This window comes from Geotrypetes seraphini, chromosome 1 (assembly GCF_902459505.1).
Source record: "Geotrypetes seraphini chromosome 1, aGeoSer1.1, whole genome shotgun sequence".
NCBI lineage: Eukaryota > Metazoa > Chordata > Amphibia > Gymnophiona > Dermophiidae > Geotrypetes > Geotrypetes seraphini.
The window spans coordinates 503,220,341-503,243,699 of NC_047084.1; the positions used below are offsets into that span (position 1 = coordinate 503,220,341).

Genomic DNA, 23,359 nt, shown 5'->3' on the forward strand with positions numbered 1-23,359 from the left:
AAAGAAGAAAAGAAGAAAAAGTATTCTATTATTTATTCATTACAGTATTTTGTCAATGGCCCCCATATTTTTATAAATTTTGTATATGTCCCCCTTTGTATTGCAATTGTTCTTTCCATTTTAAAAATATGACATATTGTGTTCCACCAAAATGTATAATTTAGGTTGTTGTAATTTTTCCAGTTGTTAGTTATATGTTGAATGGCAACCCCTGTCATAATTAATAAAAGCTTATTATTTTCTGGTGAAATTTGACTTTTTTTTCTCATCATCATTCCAAATAAAATTGTATCATATGATATTGCAATATGATTTTCCATTAATTTGTTAATTTGTGGCCAAATTGAATTCCAAAAAGTTTTAATATAGGGACAATGATATAATAAATGATCTAATGTCCCTGGTTTTAGATTACAGTGCCAGCATTTATTTGACTTAGAACTATCTAATTTTTGCAAACGTGTAGGGGTCCAAAAAGCTCTATGCAATAAAAAGAACCAAGTCTGCCTCATAGATGCTGATACTGTACATCCCATTCTCCAAGACCAAATTAGTGGCCATTGAGATGCATCAATCTGATGTCCAATCTCAATGCTCCAAATGTCTCTCAGACCATTTTTTGGTTTTTTATTCAAATATCCAGATATTAATTTATACCACATTGCGGCTTGATGTCCTAGGAAGTCTGTTTTAAAGCATAAGAACTTTAAACTATATTGACTGTTCAATGTTTTCCATTCAGGGAACCCTACCTGAATGGCCTGCTTCAATTGCAACCATTTAAAACTTTGTGTTTTATTGAGCCCAAATCTATGTTGCAATTGTGAAAAATCCAGCAGTTTATTTTCTGAAATAACATCGTCTAGAGATCTAATGCCTGCAATAATCCAGTTCTTCCAAAGGATTTGAGTTCCGCCAATTTTGATCTTGGAGTTTATCCATATGGATTGATTAGTTGATTTGTATATTGGGATGGGTGTTAATTTATCAATAAATCTCAATGTTTTCCAAGTATCCATTATTATTTTATTTTCTTTGTATCTTTTAGGTATATTAATACTTGGTAGATGAACTAAATTTAGGGGAAACATAAGGCGCCATTCCAAATATAACCAATCTGGTGCATTATCTATAAGTTCTGGGAGGATCCAATACATACCCTGACGTAGAATATAGGCTTGATGGTACCTATAGAAATTTGGAAAATTTACCCCTCCCTCCTTAATTGATTTTTGTAAGGTTACTAAAGCTATTCTAGGTGTTTTACCAAGCCAAAGAAATTTTGTTAAAATTCTATTAAGCTTTTTATAAAAGGACCCCTGAAAATAAATAGGTATCATACTCATTTGGTAGCAAACCACAGGCAACATCATCATTTTAATTGTTTGAACTCTTCCCCACCAAGAAATATGTAATGGGTTCCATTGCTCACATAACTCCGTAACTTTTTTTAATACATATTTTTCATTTTCTTTTACAGTATCTTCAATTGTTTTTTTTACTTGAATGCCTAGATATTTAAATCCTTCTTCTTTCCATATGAATGGAAAAGTATCAAATAATCCTTTTACACAGTAAACATTCAAGGGTATAATTTCAGATTTATTCCAATTAATTTTATAACCTGAAAATTTGCCAAACTTATCAATTAATTCCAATAAAGAAGATAAGGTAGACTCTGGGTTTCTCAAATAAAGCAAAATATCATCCGCATAAGCCGAAATTTTATATTCCATATCTGAATATGGAATACCTTGTATCTCCCTTGTTTGCTGTATTGCTAACAATAAGGGTTCTAATACAATATCAAATAACAAAGGAGATAACGGACAGCCTTGTCTAACTCCCCTCTGTAATTGAAAACCATCAGATATCTTATTATTAATATTTAGTCTTGCAATTGGGAAGCTATACAAAGTTTTTACCATTTGTATAAATCCAGAACCTATACCAAACCATTCTAAAGCCTGATACATAAAATTCCATTCTACTCTATCAAATGCTTTTTCAGCATCTAATGAAACTGTAAAAGCCGGTTCCTCCATTTTTTTTGATAAGTTTAGCATGTGAAATAATAGTCTAGAGTTATTGGAGGAATGTCTTTTAGCAACGAAACCCGTTTGATGCATATCTATAATATGTGGGAGAGCTTTGGCTAATCTCAAAGCCAAAATTTTCGCCAAAAGTTTGTTATCAACGTTTATCAAAGATATAGGCCTGTAGTTTGAAACCAAAGTAGGATCTTTATTTGGCTTAGGCAAAACAATTATTATTGATTCAGCCATAGTACCTTTTATATTACCTTTTATAAGTTGTGTCTGATATAATTTTAATAAATGTGGGGAGAGGATATTTTGAAATGTTTTATAAAATTCTACTGTGTAACCATCACCACCTGGAGCGGATCCAACTCTAAGAGATCTCAATGCTGTTTCTAATTCTTTTAATGATATAGGTTCTTCTAAACTTCGTTTTATATGATCAGGAATCTTAGGTCCATTAATTAAATCTAAAAATTTTTTTCCATCTTTTTGTTTCTCCAAATAAGGTTCGGAAGAATATAGATCCTTATAAAAGTTTAAAAATTGTTTTAAAATTATATTTGTTTGATTTGTTATTATACCATTATCATCTTTTATTCCATTAATATTAGTTCTCCTTTTTTTTGCCTTAAGATAATTTGCCAATAATTTTCCCGCCTTATTAGAATTTCCATAATACACTGTTTGCTTGGAAAACAAATCTTTTCTTATCATTTTTGAAGTTAATTCATTATATTTACCTTTTGTTTTCAAAAGAGCTTGTAAAACTTCATATTCCCATTTACTTATCAATTTAGCTTCTAATATTTTTATTTCTTTTTCTAATTCTATATATTGTTTTTTGATCTGTTTCCTAATAAAAGCTGAATATGATATAATATTACCCCTCATAGTTGCTTTAAATGCATCCCATACATTCTCTATAGATGTATCTTCCACTAAATTTGTTTGAAAAAATTCATTAATTTGTGTTTTAAAATTTTCCAAAAATTTGTCATCCACAAGCAATGCATTATCAAATCTCCAAAGAGGTCTATTATTTTCTAATTGATCTAATTGTATTTCTATCCATATTCCCGCATGATCCGAAATGATAATAGGATCAATGGAGGCTTTAATCACCTGTTGCACTTTATTTGTTGAAACAAAAATATAATCTATTCTTGAAAATGATTTATGAACTTGTGAACAAAATGAATACTCCTGATCATTAAAATGAAGAATACGCCATATATCCTTCAAATCGCATGTTTGAACTAAATTATCTAGACCTAAAGATTTAATATTTTTACCTGGTTTTTTATCCAATAATGGATCCATTACAGCATTAAAATCTCCAGCCACCACTAAATTAGAGGCAGCCAGTGGTAATAACATATTTTGTAGTTTTTTGAAAAATTCTGATTGATTCGAATTAGGGGCATATATATTAAATAACGTCAGGGTATCATTTCCCATACTTATATCGATATGTATCCATCTTCCATGTGGATCTGAACTTTTTACCTTTATATTAGCCATACATTTTTTATTTATAAGAATTGCAACCCCTGCTTTTTTATCCACTGCTGGAGCAAAAAAACATTCCTTTATCCATCCTCCTGATAATTTCTGTGATTCCTTCATATTAAGATGGGTCTCTTGCAGACAGTAAATATCTGCATTTTGTTTTTTTAAAAATGTTAATATTTTTTTCCTTTTAATTACATGATTCAGGCCATTGACATTAATAGAATATATTTTAAAAGACATTATATATTTTAATACTTTTCATTATCTTATTCTTCCTCTCCTCTTTCATATTTAATATCCAAAAGATTTTCTTCACGACACACATATTTAACCCTAATGTATCTCCCTTAATTATTCTAATAAATATTCTCTTTATCCCTCCCTTTCCCACCCAATTCATTGGCTGCTTAAGGATACACATTGGAATCGTAATCCTAACATTCTCCCCATTCCAGGCAATCAATATTCAATGTTTAAACAAATTTCCCTTCTATCTATCTATATTGATCATTTATATCTTTAATCATTTTCCATAACATTTTATTAATGTATCATTATCCATTTAACAATATGTTAATTTGTATTTCCTTAGTAGATATGTTATATTTTCTATTTTTTCATAGAGTCTTCAAAACCATCTTAATGTATTATATTAGAATATCATAGGTTCTGGTTTAGAGAGAAACTCTTTTAGTTTTTCGGGATCCTCAAAATATAAAGACTTGTCTCCAGATGACACTCTCATTTTCGCTGGGTAGTATAGACCATATTTAAATCCTTTTTCTTTTAGTAGTGGTCTCATGTCTAGTAGTCTTTTTCTTTTAGTTGCTGTGTTTTTGGCGAAGTCTGGTAAAAACCATAATTTTGATCCTTTATAATTTAGGTTTTTATCTTTTTTTGCTGCATTTAGTATCTCTAGTGCTTGTTGATATCTCAGCATTTTGAAAATTATTGGTCTTGGTCTGTTTTTGTTTTCTAAGTTTTTAATTGGGATTCTATGCGCCCTTTCAATTTCAATTGGTTGTTTCAAGTCTAACTGTAGTATTTTTGGAATTAAATTTTCAAGGAAAAGGATAGTATTTTTCCCCTCTAGATTTTCTTGTATTCCAAAAAGTTTGATGTTTTTTCTTCTTCCTCTATTCTCGTAGTCCTCTAGTTGATCTTTTAATTTATTTAATTCCAGGCTGTCGTTTTTACATCTTTTTGATTCACATTCTATAGTTTCCATTTTTGATTCTAGTTCAGTTGTTCTTTTGTTGTTAACTTCCATTTGTCTATGTATATTTAAAATTTCTTCTTTCATTTCCGACATATTAGTTATTGTTTCCTTGAGCATTTGTTTGATTTGTTTTAGTTCTTCCATAACTTCTGCTTTGCTTAATGTGTCTGATTCTTCGATTGGAAGTGGTATCTTGCTTGGTGTTATTTGTTCTTGTTTCTGTCTTTTTGCAGATGTACCAGTCTCATTTTTGTTTTGTCTGGTACTTGCCATGTTATTGTTTTCTGTTTCTTGGTTATTCTTATTTCTTGTATTTAGTCTCTTAGATTTGGTATTCTTAGGTTTTTAATCTCTTTTCTTCCAAGATTTTGTTCTATCTTTTGAAGTAGAAATTTTCTTTTTAAGCTCTTTTCTTTTCCTCAGTTATCTGTAACATTCAGTCCAATAACATTTCTTTCCTTTAGATCTCTTTCAAATTAGTAAATTCCTTTCAGAAATTTTAATTTACTATTTCTGACATTCACTCTCTCTCTTAATGAGACACCTTTTCAGCGCTGAGAAAAAAAAAAAAAAAAAAAAAAAAATTCTTAATTAATTATTATTATTTTTTTTTTTTTCTTTTTTTTTTTCTCCTCTCACAAGCCCAATCGCAGCCCTGATTGAGGAGAGCAACACTTTATAGAGTTATTTTTCCTATTTGATCAACTTGAAGCAATTGTCTTTTCTCAGCGTCTCTCAATTGCCTCAATGTCTTGCTGTTTCAGTTTTTTTAAGTTTCCGTTGAACCTTTTCTCTGTCTCCTCTCTCACAAGCCCAATCGCAGCTCTGTCAGAGGGAAGTAATATTCAATTCAGTATTAATTTTTAATGTAAAGAGTTTTATCTTCTCTTTTTTTTCCAGATATTAGTCTTTTATCAAAGTAAGTAATATCTTTTTGTTGACTAATATATTTTTAATAAACTGCCTTTGTTCTTTTCAGTGTCTTAAGGCAATTAGTTGATCTTCTAGGGTTGATTTAATTGTTTGTCTTCATAAAGAGAAATCATCAAAGGGCAAATTAATATCTTCCGTTCTCTACCCTTAGGGCTCCAAATCAGCACCAACAAGAGAAATCAAACCATCACTCAAGTCAGTTAATAGTAGTCTCAAAACTAGATCAGCTTTTTTTTTTTTTCTTACTGTTAGTCAAATTTCAACATGGAGGAAATATTTAGGCATAACAAGCATAATAATAAGCTGGTATAATTCACCTTAAGTTTTTATCATCTCTCCAATAAACATTCTTTTGAATCTTCTTTTGTTTTAGTGAAAAGAAATTTCTCCGATTCTTTGTCCTCAGGGTTCAGCGTTTGTTTCCAACTGTCTTAGTCAGATTTATCTTATTAGCTCTGTCAGTCACTTATCTTCAATATCATGCCGTTTTAGCGCTAAAAAAAAAAAAATCGGCAATCCTTTCTTCCGGCTCTCCTCTCACAAGCCCGGTCACAGCTACGATAGAGGAGAGCAACATTCACTCCAATAAATTTCTTATATTTCAATAATCTCCCAAGCAACTGATTTTCATCTGTTTTCAGCGCCTCACCATTCAATTCGCCGCCATTCCTCTCTCAGCTTTTTCTCTCCCAAGCCTCTTCAGTTTCGTCGAAGGCTGGCAACATTCATCGGTTTATTTTTCATATATTATGTTAAACAATATCATGACACAATCATCCTCTGTATCTGTGCCTCTAGCTCTGTCTTTTGTTTACTCACACGCTTCACTTTCTCGGCGCTGCAGTCAAGTCTCATAAAACCGTTGAGAAAAAAAAAACGGCACTCTGCCTTTTCAGCTCACACTACCTCAGCTTCGCTTCAGCTTTAGTAAAAGAGGATATTTTCAATTGTCTTATGTTCAGCTTCTTTAGTAATTATTTTTTTGATGAAATTTTTTTAGAAGGAAAATTTTTTTTTAATATTCTGTGCCTAGTTGTAGAGGAGCTTTGCGATTACGCTTCCATTCGTGATCGCGTTAAGCCACGCCCCTCTTCTTGCTCCATTTTGTTAGATTCTACATTAACAGCAAATCCTTCGTGCTATGCAAGGCAGTGCTTTAGAGCAGTGTTCTTCAACCTTTTTACACCTGTGGACCAGCAGAAATAAAAGAATTATTTTGTGGACCAGCAAACTACTACGACTGAAATTTTTTTTTAAAAAACATTTCCGCCCCGTCTCTGCGAGCTCAGTCCCCGCAAACCATCTGATCCCATCCGCACAAGTCTCAGTTATGGTTTTATATTGAACGTATTTTATTAAAGTATAAAAAGAAACAATATTTTGTACAATTGTTATTTTATAAATATAAATATACAGAGCAAGGACCAATAAAACCCCTGTCCCCCTCCCCTTCACATATATCCCCTCTACTATCAAGAAAACTGAACAAGCCAAATTATTACAGAATGCTACACAGAAATATCATGCTAACAGAATACTGCAATCACACATGACAGGAATAGTTTTAGGGGAGTGCCCCCTGGTTAGAGAGAGCCCTAAGCCAGCTGGAAGCTAAAGATGCACTGCCTGGGCTTTGCAGTCTCCAGTTATGTCTCTAGCAGGATATATTGTTCAAACCTGATATATTCTAATGACAAAATAGAAATAAAATTATTTTTTTCTACCTTTTGTTGTCTCTGGTTTTTGCTTTCATCTTCTTTTCACTCTTTTCCTTCCAGCATCTGCCCTGTCTCTTCAATCCAGCATCTGCCCGTTCCATCCACTGTCTGACCCCCTTGCCATCTCTCCTCTAGACCAGAGAGCTGCATGGGAACGAGGACAACAGGAATCCCGCGGGTCCCCCTAGGGTTGCGGGGATCCCGTGGGGACGCCCCTCGTGCTCTCGGGGATCCCGCGGGGTTCAATGCCTTTCCTACCTGCTCTGCTGCGAGGCCTCGTCTTCCATTTTCTGCCTGTCCTGCTGCAGCACACATAGCCAATCGGAAGTCTTCCCCGATGTCAGTGCTGACGTTGGAGGGAGGGCTTAAGCAAAGCCCTCCCTTCCTCCGACGTCAGCGCTGACATCGGGAAGACTTCCGGTCGGCTATATGCGGCAGGACAGGTAGGGAGAAGGCAGTGGAGTACCAAAGCGGAGGGCGGTCCGCCCCGGGTGCAGCCATGGGGGGGGGAGTGTGCACAGACGGTCAGGTCCCCTTACCTTTGTGGCGCTTCCCCCGATCGACCGACAACAGGCCCGGCCAGCTGCTGTAAGAAGGTAATTTAGGCTACAGGGCAGGGAGGTTTGTCCGACCGGGGCCTGTTCTGTTGTCGGTCGGGTGGGGAAGGGCCACAAAGGTAAGGGGCAGGGAGGGAGAAAGGGAGGAAAGGTGGAGTGGAGAAGAAAAGATGCTTAAGGGAAATGGGTAAAACTGCAGGGGGAGAAGGACGCTGAAAGCACTGGGGAAGACAAAGGGGTGGAGAAGGATGCTGAAAGCACATGGGGAAGACAGAGGGGGGAGAAGGACCCTGAAAGGACATGGGGAAGACAAAGGACGCTGAAAGGATATGGGAAGATGGGGGGGGAGAAGGACGCTGAAAGGACATGGGGAAGACAGGAGTAGAGAAGGACGCTGAAAGGACATGGGGAAGACAGAGGGGGGGAGAAGGACGCTGAAAGGACATGGGGAAGACAAAGGGGTGGAGAAGGACGCTGAAAGGACATGGGGAGGATGGGAGGGGGGAGAAGGACGCTGAAAGGACATGGGGAATACAGGGGGAGAAGGACACTGAAAGCACATGTGGAAGACAGAGGGGGGAGAAGGATGCTGACAGGACATGGGGAAGATGGGAGGGGGAGAAGGACGCTGAAAGGAAATGGGGAAGAGAGAGTGGGGAGAAGACGCTGGCAGGGAAGAAGACAGAGATGCCAGACTATGGGGGGAGCGGAGGGAAGAAGATGGGTGCCAGACCAATTTGGAAGGGGGCAGAAAGGGAGAGGCACAGTAACAGAGCAAATGGAAGACTCAGAGAGAAGAGAGACAGTGGATGGAAGGAATTGAATGAGAACATGAGAAAAGCAGAAACCAGGCAACAAAGGTAGGAAAAAAAATTCATTTTTTTTTTTCTTCAGGATAAAATAGTATATTAGTTGTGTTTATAAAAATTTATAAACATTAGAGGCTCTAGTAGAAACCCGTTTACAAAGTATGTATTCTTCCCAATTAATATTTCCAAATTAATAGTCTTTTTGCTTATTTTTAAATGGGTTTCTACCAGAGCCTTTAATTCAGTAGCATAATTAACTGAAATAACTATTTCTGAAGTTTATAGGGACGGGGCGGGGAGGTAGGGGATTCCTTGTGGGGACTGGCAGGGATGGAGGGGATTCCTCGCGGGGGCGGGTAGGGACGGAGGGATTCCTCACGGGGACGGGTGGGACTTTGGCGGGGACGGGTGGGATTTCTGTCCCCGCGCAACTCTCTACTCTAGACTCCCCCCCCCTTTGGTCTGGCATCCATCATCTTCCCTCTGTTCCCCCATGGTCTGGCATCTTTCTCCTTTCATCTCTCTTTCTCTCCCCCCTGTGGCTTTTAGCACCTCTCTCTACTCATTTCCTCCGCTCAGATCTGATATCTCTGTCTCCTTATCTGTTCTCTGGCATCTCTCTCTCCTCTCTCCTCTCTCTTCTCTTTCCTTTTCTTCTCTAGTCTTCCTTCTTTATTTTCTGCCTCCGTCTAAATTAAATTATTTCTTACTATGCAGTTCTCAGTTTCCCTCTTTTCACTGTGTCTACCCACAGCATGCTACCCCTTTCCTTCACCCCTCCACTATCTCACTAACTCTATCTTCTTCCCCCATCCAGCATATGTCCTTTTTCTTTATCCCTCCTTCCATCCAGTATGTGTTCTCTTTCACCACTTCCATTCAGCATTTGCTTTCCCTTCTCCCCACTTCCATCATCTGCCCTCTTCTCTCTCCCCCTTCTCCCCACTTCCATCATCTGCCCTCTTCTCTCTCCCCCTTCTCCCCACTTCCATCATCTGCCCTCTTCTCTCTCCCCCTTTTCCCCACTTCCATCATCTGCCCTCTTCTCTCTCCCCCTTCTCCCCACTTCCATCATCTGCCGTCTTCGCTCTCCCCCTTCTCCCCACTTCCATAATCTGACCCCTTCTCTCAATCTCTCCATCCACCACAGGCCCATCTCTCTCCCTTCCTCTCACCTTTCTCCACATGCCCATCTCTCTCCCTCTCATCTTTCTTTCCGATTTTGGCAAAAGCCCCCCCCCACCCCGATGACACTTAAGATCGGAAACGGGCCTTCTTCTCTCCCGGCATCAACAGCACTTCAGATCGGCATCGTGGTGCTTAGTCCAAATCTTCCCTTAGACTCGAATTACCTGGGTGGAAACAGGAAGCTGCAGAGGGGAAGCTTTGGGCTGAGCATTGCGTTGCTGATCTGAAGTGCTCTTGATGTCGGGGGGAGAAGGAGGCCCATTGCTAATCTTGAGTGCTGGGGTTCCGTTGCCGATCTTGAATTGCATCGCAGGGGGAGCCCCGATGCCGCCCATCACCATTGCAGTCCAGACGCTGCCATTGGCCCCAATCCGATCTCGCCGGCCCTGTGCAGACCGACAGGAATTTTCTGCAGACTGGCACTGGTCTGCGGACCGGCAGGTGAAGAACACTGCTTTAGAGCATTCTTGTCTGCTCAGCAGAGCCTAAAGATAGAAATCAGCTAAAACAATACAGAATGTCCCAAACCATAGGAAAGCTCTGTTGCATATTATGGCACACGTGTTTTGCAAAAATGCAGAATTCTTGTATTGGCTACTGAAATAACTGGATTCTTTTCAACATGAGAATCTTCTATGAGTCTGAAGATCACATATGTTTCTTCTCTGGATGTTACAAACAAAGCAACTAGAAGTATATGTAGTGAGATAATATTCAAATATGTTAATGGATCTGACAGTCCATCGCTGGTTCAAGTAGAGTGGGTTTCTGTAGACGGCCATAAAGATGATCTTTATAGGTGTTCGATCTGAGTGAAGTTTGAAAAATGAGGATGTGTTCTGTTTTCCTGAAGGACTCAGTGCAGCATTAAAATGAAAGAAATTACTGAACAGTGTGAGGAGAAGCTGAAGAAGATTACAGAGAAGAACGCAGATGGTTCCAAGGTCATTATACAAAATGACACCAAGCTTGCAGAGGAACCCAAGGTGAGGGTGAACCTTATTTTCACTCATTTATGCTTTAAAGTCATCGGTCAGGACCAGGTTGTCAAATGCCTGGGGGTCAGACATTTGGTAATCCAGGCCCCTGTAATACTGAGATTGTTTCCTTTCTTTAGACACCACCATGAAGCAACAATTATCCCAGGACAAGCAGGCAGCCTATTCTCACATATGGGTGACGTCATCAGCGGAGCCCGGATGCGGAAGCTTACAAGCAGACTTCCTTGAAGAAACCAGAAGTTTCGAGTTGACCGCACCGTGCATACACGAGTGCCTTCCCGCCCAGCGTAGGGCGCGTCTTCTCAGTTCTCAGTTTTCCGCGGAGCCTAGAAGTCCGTCTTTGACTCTGCGTTTAACTTCGTTACTTCATGCCTTCTCTGAACCACGATTTGTATTTTTTTCTTCACGAATCGCTGTTCTTACTTTATTTCTTTTATTTCTAGTTTAAAAAAAAATAAAAAATTTCAATCCTCCATCCGTTTGCCGGGGCAGGCCGCTCGGCCACAGCCCAAGAGCTTCAATCTTGCAGCGGCTATTTTTCCTCCTATGTCCCGGCCTGTCACGGGCTTCAAGAAGTGTAGCCAGTGCCAGTGTGCGATTTCCCTTATGGACCCACACCATCGGTGCCTCAAGTGCCTTGGGCTGGAACATCATCCGAAGTCGTGCAAGCGCTGTGCTACTCTTCAACCTCGAGCCCTTAAACGTCATCATCTTTTAGTGGAGAAGCTGTTCGGGATGGATTCTTCCTCCGATCCCTCGACATCGAAGACGCCCTCGGTCTCACCTTCGACTGAGATTCCTCCTGCTTCTACTACTTCCACCTCGAGCCTCATTAGACCTTCGTCGTTTGCAATGACTCTCTCTTCGACGACACCTACAAGACATAGTTACTGATCCACCTTTCATGGTGTTTTATCATGATAAGGTGGGTCCTATGTAATCATCCAAAATTCCTCCCTAAAGTGGTATTGGAATTTCATCTCAACCAATCCATTGTTCTTCCAGTGTTCTTTCCAAAGCCTCATTCTCATCCTGGAGAAGTAGCTCTTCATACTCTGGACTGTAAACGTGCTTTGGCCTTCTATTTGGAACCAAAGCACATAGAACTGCTCCTCAACTTTTTCTCTCCTTTGATCTAAACAAGTTGGGACATCTGCAATTGGATGGCTGCTTGTATCTCATTCTGCTATGCCCAGGCTGGATTACCCCTACACAGTAGAGTCACAGCCCATAAAGTCAGAGCAATGGCAGCTTCCGTAGCTTTCCTCAGATCTAATCCTATCGAGGAAATTTGCAAGGCTGATACTTGGTCCTCGGTTCATACTTTCACGTTTCACTATTGTCTGGATCTTTCTCCAGACGGGATGGACAGTTTGGCCAAACAGTATTACAAAATTTATTCTCCTAAATTGCCAACACTCCCACTATCCCATTCTGGTTAGCTTGGAGGTCACCCATATGTGAGAATAGGCTGCTTGCTTGTCCTGGGATAAAGCACAGTTACTTACCGTAACAGGTGTTATTCAGGCAGGCAGCTATTCTCACAACCCACCCACCTCCCTTGGTTGGCTTCTCTGCTAGCTATCTGTACTGAGGAGGCGCACCCTACGCTAGGCGGGAAGGCACTCGCGCATGTGTGTTGCGGTCGACTCGAAACTTCTGGTTTCTTCAAGCAAGTCTGCTTGAGAGCTTCCGCATCCGGGCTCCGCTGATGACATCACCCATATGTGAGAATAGCTGCCTGCTGTCACTGGATAACACCTGTTTCGGTAAGTAACTGTGCTTTACCAGAGTAAACAAGAAAATGTGGAAAATCATGCATAGCTAAGAAAATAGCTGAAACTAGGATAGAAAGTCCTTAACATTGTTACTACTACTATTAATTATTTCTAAAGCACTACCAGACATACGCAGAGCTAACATACTGGTTTTCAGTCTGCTTTTAAACAAGGTAAGGGAAGCGGCTTGAAGGACAAACTTGGGTAATTTATTCCAGACATAGGGGGCAGCTAGATGAAAGGAAAAAAGTCTGGAATTGGCAGTGGAGGAGAAGGGTAAAGCTAAGAGCAGCTTATCTGAGGAAAGGAGTTCTCTGTGAGGTGTATAAGGAAAGAGAAGAGAGGAGAGATATTGAGGGGCAGCAGAATGAAGACCCTATTTTAGCAATTAATAATTTCACTTGACCTTCAGATAATAACCAATTCATATTATGTAACATGATGAGCAGCAATTTTGTCTGTATTAATGGAGCTAAAGAAACCATGTAAATCTGAACTTTTAAAAAGTGATTGTGATATATTAACCAAGCAACAGATAAGTTGTGAGAGAGTTTCTTAGAATGCCTTCCATGCCACAACCATCGGGTCAACCTGTCTCTTTAGGTGGGTAGAGGAATAGCATGTCTATAAGTACTAACATACAGTCCTGATGTATACACAGTGGCTATTCTATTGAAGTGCTGATGGGATGTCAGATTTCCCTCTGAGTTATCATGCTCACCAGGGTTAATTCCTCATTCTTCCCTCTAGCCGTACTTCATTCAATTATTACTTTCATATTCTTATTAAATTTCATAATTATTTTCATTAATTCATCTATAACTTAAATCTTTTAGTTGTATGATTTAATTTCACTACTTAGCTTTTCAGCTGTTGGTGTTAATCCCCTTCACCAACGCGTTTCGTTTTCTTTGTCAAGGCACGGGGAACTGAAAAGACAAACATAACACCATACTACCATTAAAACAACATTTGGTGCCCCGTTGTTCAAGAACAAACTTACAACAGGCTCCTCACTTATCTACATTACGTTATCTCACTCCTACAGCCGTCGGCTATCTAAAAATGGCCGTGGCATTCCAACTACTGAACTATATACTTCCTCCCTCCTCATGGCGTCACATCTTGGGAATCCCCAAAGATGCATCACAACCAAATTGCTTAATTTTTTTTTTATTTTAAATTTTTTTTTTTTATTATTGTTTTAGTGACTTTTCAAACTGATTTTTAATTTTAATTTAATTTAATTTACTTTAATTTATTTAGTAATGAGTTATATGTAACCGATTCTGGTATCCATCACTCCTGCTCAGTATCTCACCCTGGACAGACTATTCACTAAATCCCAGGAGACTGAAAAGTTAAAAATCCACTGAGCCATCCAGTCGGATGTTTCATTCAATCCCTCTGTGGCCATGGTTTTCAATCTGAACATCCATCTTAACTCCCTCAGATTTACTCTCCGCTCTGTATTACCTCCCTCCCAACCTAATATAATCTTATCAAGAACCTGCCATTTAAGATCTTGCATTTTATGGCCACAGAGCTTCCAATGGCAGACCAACGGGGACGATTCATTCTGATTCTCACAGAACATAATTCCCGGGTTTATAACCAGAATGAATCGTACCCGTAAATAGTTCAGGAGTTGGAATGCCGTGGCCATTTTTAGATAGCCGATGGCTGTAGATGTAAGATAACATAATGTAGGTAAGTGAGGAAGGAGCCTGTTGTAAGTTTGTTCTTGAACAACGGGGCACCAAATGTTGTTTTAATGGTAAGTATGGTGTTATGTTTGCCTTTTTAGTTCCTCGTGCCTTGACAAAGAAAACGAAATGCGTTGGTGAAGGGGATTAACATTAACAGCTGAAAAGCTAAGTAGTGAAATTAAATCATACTACTAAAAGATTTAATGAATTAATTAATTAGTGAAATTACTACTAAAAGATACTACTAAAAGATTTGTTATAGATGAATTAATGAAAATAATTATGAAATTTAATAAGAATATGAAAGTAATAATTGAATGAAGTGCGGCTAGAGGGAACAATGAAGAATTAACCCTGCTGAGCATGATAACTCAGAGGGAAATCTGACATCCCATCGGCACTTCAATATAATAGCCACTCTGTATACATCTGGACTGTATGTTAGTGCAATATCGTTAAGAAGAAATAGAAGTGAGAAAGGATGTCTATAAGTACACTTTTGCAGCTATATTTATGAGAGTGTACATGACTATGGATTTGGCTGATTGGCTGGAAGTATGTGACCTGTTGGGTTTGACTTGTTAGTGGGTAGGGGATGGCTGCATACCTAAAGTTAGGTGAGTGAATGAGAAGGTTGGCCACTGAGATGCGGGTAGGTGGCAATGTGTGACTATAGAGAATGAGCAACTTAGTTCATTGAGATATTTTGATCTGCTCTCATCCTACTTCTATCTCTTCTCTGTTCTTTCTTTTTCATGTCTTCTCTTAATTGCTTTACCTGCTTTTGCCACCCCTAGGCACACCACCTTTCTCTCACCTTCTGACCCCAGGATCATGCCTGATCCCACTCTGAACCACTAGGAACCAACTTTTCAAACATATTGGGGGTGTTCAATTCACCACAAATTACCAAGTCCATATAAAGGAAATTAAAGCATAGTGGGTGGTCAGACTGTTTAAATGAAGAGCACAGCAGGTGGTGCCACATAGGAAAGACTTCTGACTAAAAGAAATGCTAGGGGTAGCACTCCCACCAATCTTTATTCCTCCTCACCCCAACTCATCACCACAGTTTACCATCCTACTCCCAGCCCATCTGTATCACATTCACGCTTTGCCTTCGAGCCCTCAGTAGCCCCTCTTCCCTACCTAACCTGTTCACACCATACACTTTCTTTTTTTTTTCTCTCTCTCTCCCTCCCTGCCTGCTGCCTTTCTCCCCTCATGTCTTTCCTCCATTGCAGTTTGATTTTTGTTTTGGGATATGATGATAAATACCCTACTCCTCTGTACCTATTTCACTCCGCTGCTCTCTACTTTTTTTTTTAAATAATTTGTATTCCGCATATCCTACAATTCTATGTGGATTACAAATTATTCAGGTACTCGAGCATTTTTCCCTAACTGTCCTGGTGGGCTCCCACTCTATTTAATGTACCTGGGGCAATGGGGATTAAGTGACTTGCCCAGGGTCAAAAGGAACAGTATGGGATTCGAACCCACAACCTCAGGAAGCCGAGGCTGTAGCTCTAACCACTGCACCACACACTTCTGACCTGACTTACCTTGCCCCCTATTATTATGCCTTCCCCCTATTAGGTTCCCTACTTTGGTCATTGTTCCTTCCCTGCAGTCTGGGCTCACCCATCCCTCATACTTTCTAAGCAGATTTATCACACATTGCATTCCTGCTCTTCCTGGCAAAGATCATATTCCTACTTCCCTTCCCAGAGCCCCAGACACCATTCATATGTAGAACTCAGACTGAAATGCAATAGTGGTTCCACGTACAGAAAGTGGTGGGGAAAAGGCTAGCATGTCAACCCTGCATCACAGGGCCACTAAACTCTTTGGCCATCATTCCTGAACAAAAAAGGCAATCTGGAATCTAACTGCTTTCAAGAGGGTTAAATTTGTGAGCAAACATTTAAGTCCTCTTCACTGCTTAAAAATGTATGTGCACACAAATTGCCTATGAAACTAATACTTATCCCAGGACAAGCAGGCATGATATTCTCACATGTGGGTGACGTCATCTACGGAGCCCCGGCGCGGACAGCTTTTCAAGCAAACTTGATTGAAGTTTCAAGTTTGCACACTGCACCACGCATGTGCATGCCTTCTCGCCCACTAGAGGGCGCATCCCACCTCGTGGTCCTCAGTTCAAATTTTTCCGCGGAGCAAGAAAGCCCTGTGGATCTGAGCTCCAGTGTTTTTGCCTTCTAGCTGCCGCGTTTAGTTTGTTTTCCCTTCGAATTAGTTCGCGGTGCTGTTTTTCTTTTCGGTTCCTTTCAAAAAAAAAAAAAAAAAAAAAGTCTTTCGTTTTTCCTCGGGCTCCGGGGGCTCCCGGAATCCGTGGCCGCGGGACGTCGGTACGTTCCCGGCCTTCTTCTTTTTCTTCGTGGATGTCCCGTCCTGTTACGGGATTCAAAAAGTGCAGCCGGTGTGAGAGGTTGCTTTCCATCACTGACCCTCACCGGTGGTGCATTGTCTGTCTTGGGCCCGAACATCCGACAGACTCGTGTGATCGCTGTGCTACCTTCCAAAACAGGGCCCTCCGTCGCCGTAAGGCAAGAATGGCCGAATTGTTCGCCGTCGACGCGCCGCCTAAGGCCTCGACGTCGGCCTCGGCTTCGGCCCCGGCCTTGACCTCGGCCTCGGCGTCCTCGGGGGCCTCGGCCTCGCCTCGGCCCTCTTCCTCGAAGGCGTCGTCAGTGAAGCAAGCTTCGGGTAAGTCCTCTGTTCCATCCCCTTCAGCAAAGAAGCCATCCTCGAGTCAGGCCAAGGCGGGTGGGTCGACCCCGGCCCCGCATCGGACCTCGACTCCGCACACCCCGAGGGAATACTCGAGACCGAGGTCGCCCTCCAGGGAGTGTGCCCCGGACTCGGAACTCCCCACCTTCGTGGGGATTCCGGCCTTCCAGGATCTCCTCCGCGCTCTGATCTCATCGGAGCTGTCGGGAGCCCTGGAAGTGTTGCAGCGTGCTGCGGTTCCGGCGGCCTCGACCTCGGCCGGGGCGCCTTCGGTCTCGGAGGCCCCGGCCTCGGCTCCCTCGGGAGCCCCGGCCTCGGCGACCTCGGTCTCGGGTACTGTGGCCCCGTTCACCTCGGTCTCGGCCCCGCCCCGGACCTCGACCTCGGGGGAACCCCCTGAGCGGAGTGTGAGGCCCAAAGAAAAGTTGCGCAGAGTGCGCCGTCTTTCCTCCTCTTCCTCCGGGTCTTCCAGACACGCCTCGCCCTCGACGCGACCTCGGACGGGGCGTCGATCGAGGAAGTCTAAGCGGCCCCGAGGCTCGCCTCGGCGCGACCGTTCCTCGTCGTTCGGGGGCGAGGCGCTGCAGGTGTCGGAGTTGCGCCTCGACAACCCGAGGCTCCTCCGCTCACCTCATGGGAAGTCTTCCCGGGCCGCCTCGCCGAGGAAACGGGAGAGTGTCCCACGAACCCCTGGGTCCTCACCCAAGGGTTCTGCGAGGAGGATAACTTCCCCTTCCCCCTCGAGGGCCCTCGAGAGGGGATCCTGGGATTCGGGATCGGTTAGGGATCCTCATTATTCCCATGAGGCCTCCCCCCTCTCCTCGGTGGGGCGGTCGAGAACCCCGTCTCCCCAGGCTAGGCCGTCCTCATTTTCATCCTTCGTTCAGGACATGGCCCAAGCCCTGGGGATTGACCTGATGGTAGGTTCTCGGTATTCCAAAGAATTTTTGGAGGAACAGGACCTCCCCACTCTTCCTAGGGAGGTGCCTAGACTCCCTCTCAACAGTGTCCTTCTGCAAACCTGGCTGAAGAACTTGTCAAACCCTCTTACAGTCACGTCTGTGCCTTCAAAAATGGAATCGAAGTATAGGACGATTCCCCCTAAAGGGTTCGATAAGGCGCAGCTCTCACACCAGTCTCTTCTGGTGGAGTCTGCTCTTAAAAAATCACAGCCCTCACGGGTTTCTGCGGCGGTTCCACCAGGCAGGGAGGGGCGGACCCTGGACAAGTTTGGCCGTCGCCTCTATTCAAATTCCCTGATGGCCACCAGGGTTCTAAATTACGCCTTCACCTTTTCCTCCTATTTGCGTGGTATGGTGAAGGACCTTCCTCAATATCGAAACTCGTTACCGGACTCCCAAAGAGCAGGATTCGATAAGTTTATGTCCAACCTGTCTCAATTGCGGTTGTACCTATTCCATGCAGTGTACGACGCCTTTGAGCTGGTTTCGAGGGTGTCGGCCCTCGCGGTGGCCATGCGCCGCTTGGCCTGGCTTCGCACCCTCGACATGGACCCAAACCTGCAGGAACGCCTGGCAGACTTGCCTTGTGTGGGGTCCGAGTTATTCGACGAGTCATTGGATGCGGCGACCAAGCGCTTGTCGGAACAGGAGCGCTCTCTAGCATCCCTGGTCCGCCCCAAACCTAGGCCCCCGCCGCAGAAACCCTTTCGGCCTCCGCCGCGCCGATACCCTCAGAAGTCGACCCCGGCTTTCTCGAGACCGCCTCCGAGACGTCCGTCTCAGCGAGGCAGAGGGGGACAAACCCAAGCCCCGGCGCAGGGCCCTTCTAAGCCCGCGCCTTCCTTTTGACGGGCTGAGCGGACGGGGCGGGTTCCCCTCCGCACTTTCACAGGAACCCCTTCCTATCGGGGGCCGTCTTCGGTCCTTCCGGGAGGCATGGACCGGGATTACCTCAGACGCTTGGGTGCTCCGGATCGTCTCCGAGGGCTACTCGCTCAACTTTGTGTCCTCGCCGCCGGACAGTCCCCCAAGTTTAGTCCCCTGCAACCGTTCGCAGCTACCGACCCTTATAACCGAAGCCAAAGCCCTCTTGAAGCTTCGGGCGGTCGAGCCGGTCCCCAAGGACCAGTGGGGTACGGGGTTTTACTCCCGCTACTTTTTGGTCCCAAAAAAGACCGGGGACCTGCGCCCCATACTGGACCTCAGGAAGCTCAACAAATTCCTGGCCCGGGAGAAGTTTCGAATGCTATCTCTCCCGGTTTTGTATCCCCTCTTGGAGGAAGGGGACTGGATGTGCTCCCTCGACCTGAAGGAAGCATACACCCATGTTCCGGTGCACCCCGCCTGTCGAAGATTCTTACGATTCCAGGTGGGGGACCTCCACCTCCAGTACAGGGTACTGCCCTTCGGCCTGGCCGCGTCCCCACGAGTATTCACGAAGTGCATGGTGGTGGTTGCAGCAGCCCTCAGGTCACGTGGACTCCATGTGTTCCCTTTCCTGGACGATTGGCTCATCAAAGCCCCGACCAGGGAGGGGGTTATCTCAGCGACCCGACAGTCTATTGCCTTCCTGCAAACTCTCGGGTTCGAGATAAACTTTCCAAAGTCTCAGTTGAGGCCGTCGCAGTCTCTTCAATTCATAGGTGCGGTGCTGGACACGGTGCGCCTACGCTCCTACCTGCCGACCCAGCGGTTGGAAGCCTTGGTACGGATGAGCCGCCAGGTCTCTCAACTATCGAGGGTGTCGGCCAAGCGCATGATGATGCTGCTGGGCCATATGGCCTCGACGGTACATGTCACGCCGTTTGCGAGGCTACATCTGAGGATCCCTCAGTGGACCCTCGCGTCCCAGTGGCGTCAGGAGTGCGACCCGGTGTCTCGCCTCATTTCGGTGACTCCGCCCTTGCGGAAATCGCTGCGTTGGTGGACAGACTCTTCAAATCTGTCCATGGGGCTATTGTTCCGCACTCCGCCTTTTCGCAAGGTCCTGACCACGGACTCCTCGGAGTACGCGTGGGGAGCCCATCTCGACGGTCTTCGCACGCAGGGCCTGTGGTCGGCAGAAGACCGTCAGTGTCATATCAACGTGCTAGAGCTGCGGGCCATCTTCCTAGCACTTCGAGCCTTCGTTCACATATTGCAGGACCAGGTGGTCCTCGTCCGCACGGACAATCAGGTGGCAATGTATTATGTGAACAAGCAGGGAGGAACGGGGTCATGGCCCCTCTGCTCCGAGGCTCTTCGCCTCTGGGAGTGGGCGGCCTCCCGGAACATCTTCCTCCGGGCGGTCTACATCCAAGGAGAACGGAATTGCCTGGCGGACAAACTCAGTCGACTTCTGCAACCGCACGAGTGGACTCTACACTCAGCAGTTCTACGCGAGGTTTTCGCTCGCTGGGGAACGCCACAGGTGGATCTGTTTGCCTCTCCGGAGACACACAAACTACCACTATATTGTTCTCGGATGTACTCGCAGGACCGTCTGGAAGCGGATGCCTTCCTACTCGACTGGGAAGGGAGGTTCCTGTATGCATTCCCTCCGTTCCCTCTGATCATGCGAACGTTGGTACACCTAAAATCGTCCACGGCCACGATGATTCTCATAGCACCTCGGTGGCCGCGTCAGCACTGGTTCTCCCTGCTGCTCCAGCTCAGTGCCAGGGAGCCTCTTCCCCTGCCTGTCTCTCCTTCTCTGCTGTCTCAGAGTCAAGGATCCATGTTACATCCCAATCTGCAGTCATTGCACCTGACAGCCTGGTTTCTTGTTCCCTGACTCCTCCGGACCTGTCTCAATCGGTGAAGGAGGTGTTGGAAGCCTCCCGCAAGATCTCGACGAGGCTTTGCTATGCGCAGAAATGGACCAGGTTTTCCACCTGGTGTTCGTCTTTTCACCTGGATCCGGTATCAGTTCCGGTATCCTCGGTTTTAGAATATTTATTTCATTTGTCGCGCTCCGGCTTGAAAACCACTTCGGTGCGGGTTCATCTCAGTGCGATTTCTGCTTTCCACCAACCTCTGGAGGGACGCCCTCTGTCACTCCATCCCTTGGTGACACGCTTCATGAAAGGGTTACTCAGGGTTTGCCCCCCTCTTAAGCCTCCGTCTGTCGTGTGGAATTTGAATGTAGTTCTGGCTCAACTGATGAAACCCCCTTTTGAGCCACTCAACAAGTCCCTCTTGAAATTTCTGACTTGGAAGGCGGTGTTTCTGATTGCCCTCACCTCCGCCAGGCGGATTGGGGAGTTGCAAGCCTTGGTTGCGGACCCTCCTTTCACTGTCTTTCATCACGACAAGGTGGTTCTCCGCACCCATCCTAAGTTTTTACCTAAAGTTGTTTCTGACTTCCACCTCAATCAGTCCATTGTCCTTCCTGTGTTCTTCCCGAAGCCCCACTCCCATCCTGGCGAGACGGCGCTTCACACGCTTGACTGTAAGAGGGCGTTGGCATATTATCTTCAACGCACCAGGTCTCATCGGAAGGTCCCTCAATTGTTTTTGTCCTTCGATCCCAATCGATTAGGGCATCCAGTTTCCAAGCGCACTCTGTCTAACTGGTTGGCCGCTTGCATTTCCTTTTGCTACGCTCAGGCTGGCCTTCCTCCCCCGGGTCGGGTCACGGGTCACAAGGTCCGAGCAATGGCAGCTTCGATAGCTTTTCTCCGATCCACTCCGATGGAGGACATATGTAAGGCTGCCACTTGGTCTTCGGTTCATACATTCACCTCTCATTACTGTCTGGACACTCTATCCAGGAGTGACGGCCGGTTTGGCCAGTCAGTATTGCAAAATCTGTTTTCCTAAATTGCCATCCTCCCACCTGCCCTGTTTTGGTTAGCTTGGAGGTCACCCACATGTGAGAATATCATGCCTGCTTGTCCTGGGATAAAGCACAGTTACTTACCGTAACAGGTGTTATCCAGGGACAGCAGGCATATATTCTCACAACCCGCCCGCCTCCCCGGGGATGGCTTCCTTGCTAGTTATGGAACTGAGGACCACGAGGTGGGATGCGCCCTCTAGTGGGCGAGAAGGCATGCACATGCGTGGTGCAGTGTGCAAACTTGAAACTTCAATCAAGTTTGCTTGAAAAGCTGTCCGCGCCGGGGCTCCGTAGATGACGTCACCCACATGTGAGAATATATGCCTGCTGTCCCTGTATAACACCTGTTTCGGTAAGTAACTGTGCTATGTGTAGTCAGTTTCCATGCTTAAAATTCTTAGGAACAATGCATACTTTAAAAGACTTAGGTGAATTATACATCACCCTCTGTTCCAAAGATAGTAATAATTTTCTCATATTTTTAGTAATTCTCCTTCCCTTAACAAATCCCACTGGTCAGTTTTGATGCTGAAAAGGCGTTTGACAGGGTACGATGGGATTTCCTATATGATACATTAAAAGTGTATGGTTTTGATGGTTTTTTTGTATCTGCGGTTCATGCTCTGTATGCGCTTCCACAAGCTAAATTGGTGTTAAAAGATTTTGATACTGATAAGTTCTCTATTTACAGAGGGATGAGACAGGGTTGTCCGTTATCTCCGTTATTATTTATACTTTCTTTAGACCCCCTTATTAGGGATATATATGCAATGTCATCTATACGAGGGATTGATATTGGAAACACTATTTTTAAACTTTCGGCTTTTGCAGATGATATATTAGTACATCTCATGGATTCTTTGTCTTCTTTATCGGCATTATTGGAATTGATTAAAGAGTAAGGTGATTATGCAGGATTCCGTATAAATTTAAGTAAATCTGAGGTGCTTGTGTCCTCTGTGGCGGTAAAGGCTTTATGGGGATCAGAGTTTCCATTGACTTGGGCAAAAGGGCAATTTATGTATTTGGGGACAGTAATGACTATGTTGACTTTCCAATTATATCGTCTTAATGTGGATAGGCTACAACAGAATATGGAAATATTGTTGGATACTTGGCAGATGTTGCCCCTTTCTTTAATGGGTCGCATCTGCTTGGTTAAGTTGTTTATTTTTGCCGTTATGTTTGCTCAAGAAGGATTTAAAGATCTTTTATAAAAAAATTACTCATTTTTGTTGGGCTGCTAAAGAAACCTAAATTAAAGTTGACAGATTTGTTGGGAAATTGGAATAGAGGGGGGTTGGGTTTATCGGATATGCGGATTTATAATTATGCGTGTTTACTTCGTCATTTGGGT

The 23,359-nt window shown here is 43.7% G+C and overlaps 1 protein-coding gene across 1 annotated transcript in view; it reads left to right on the forward strand.

The window, feature by feature from the left end:
* GOLM1 (golgi membrane protein 1) overlaps positions 1 to 23,359 on the forward strand; it is a 242,290-nt gene that overhangs the window by 137,507 nt on the left and 81,424 nt on the right. Inside the window, exon 6 of the mRNA XM_033927763.1 lies at positions 10,832 to 10,964. Coding sequence (XP_033783654.1) covers positions 10,832 to 10,964 — 133 coding nt within the window. The remainder of the gene's footprint in view (positions 1 to 10,831; positions 10,965 to 23,359) is intronic.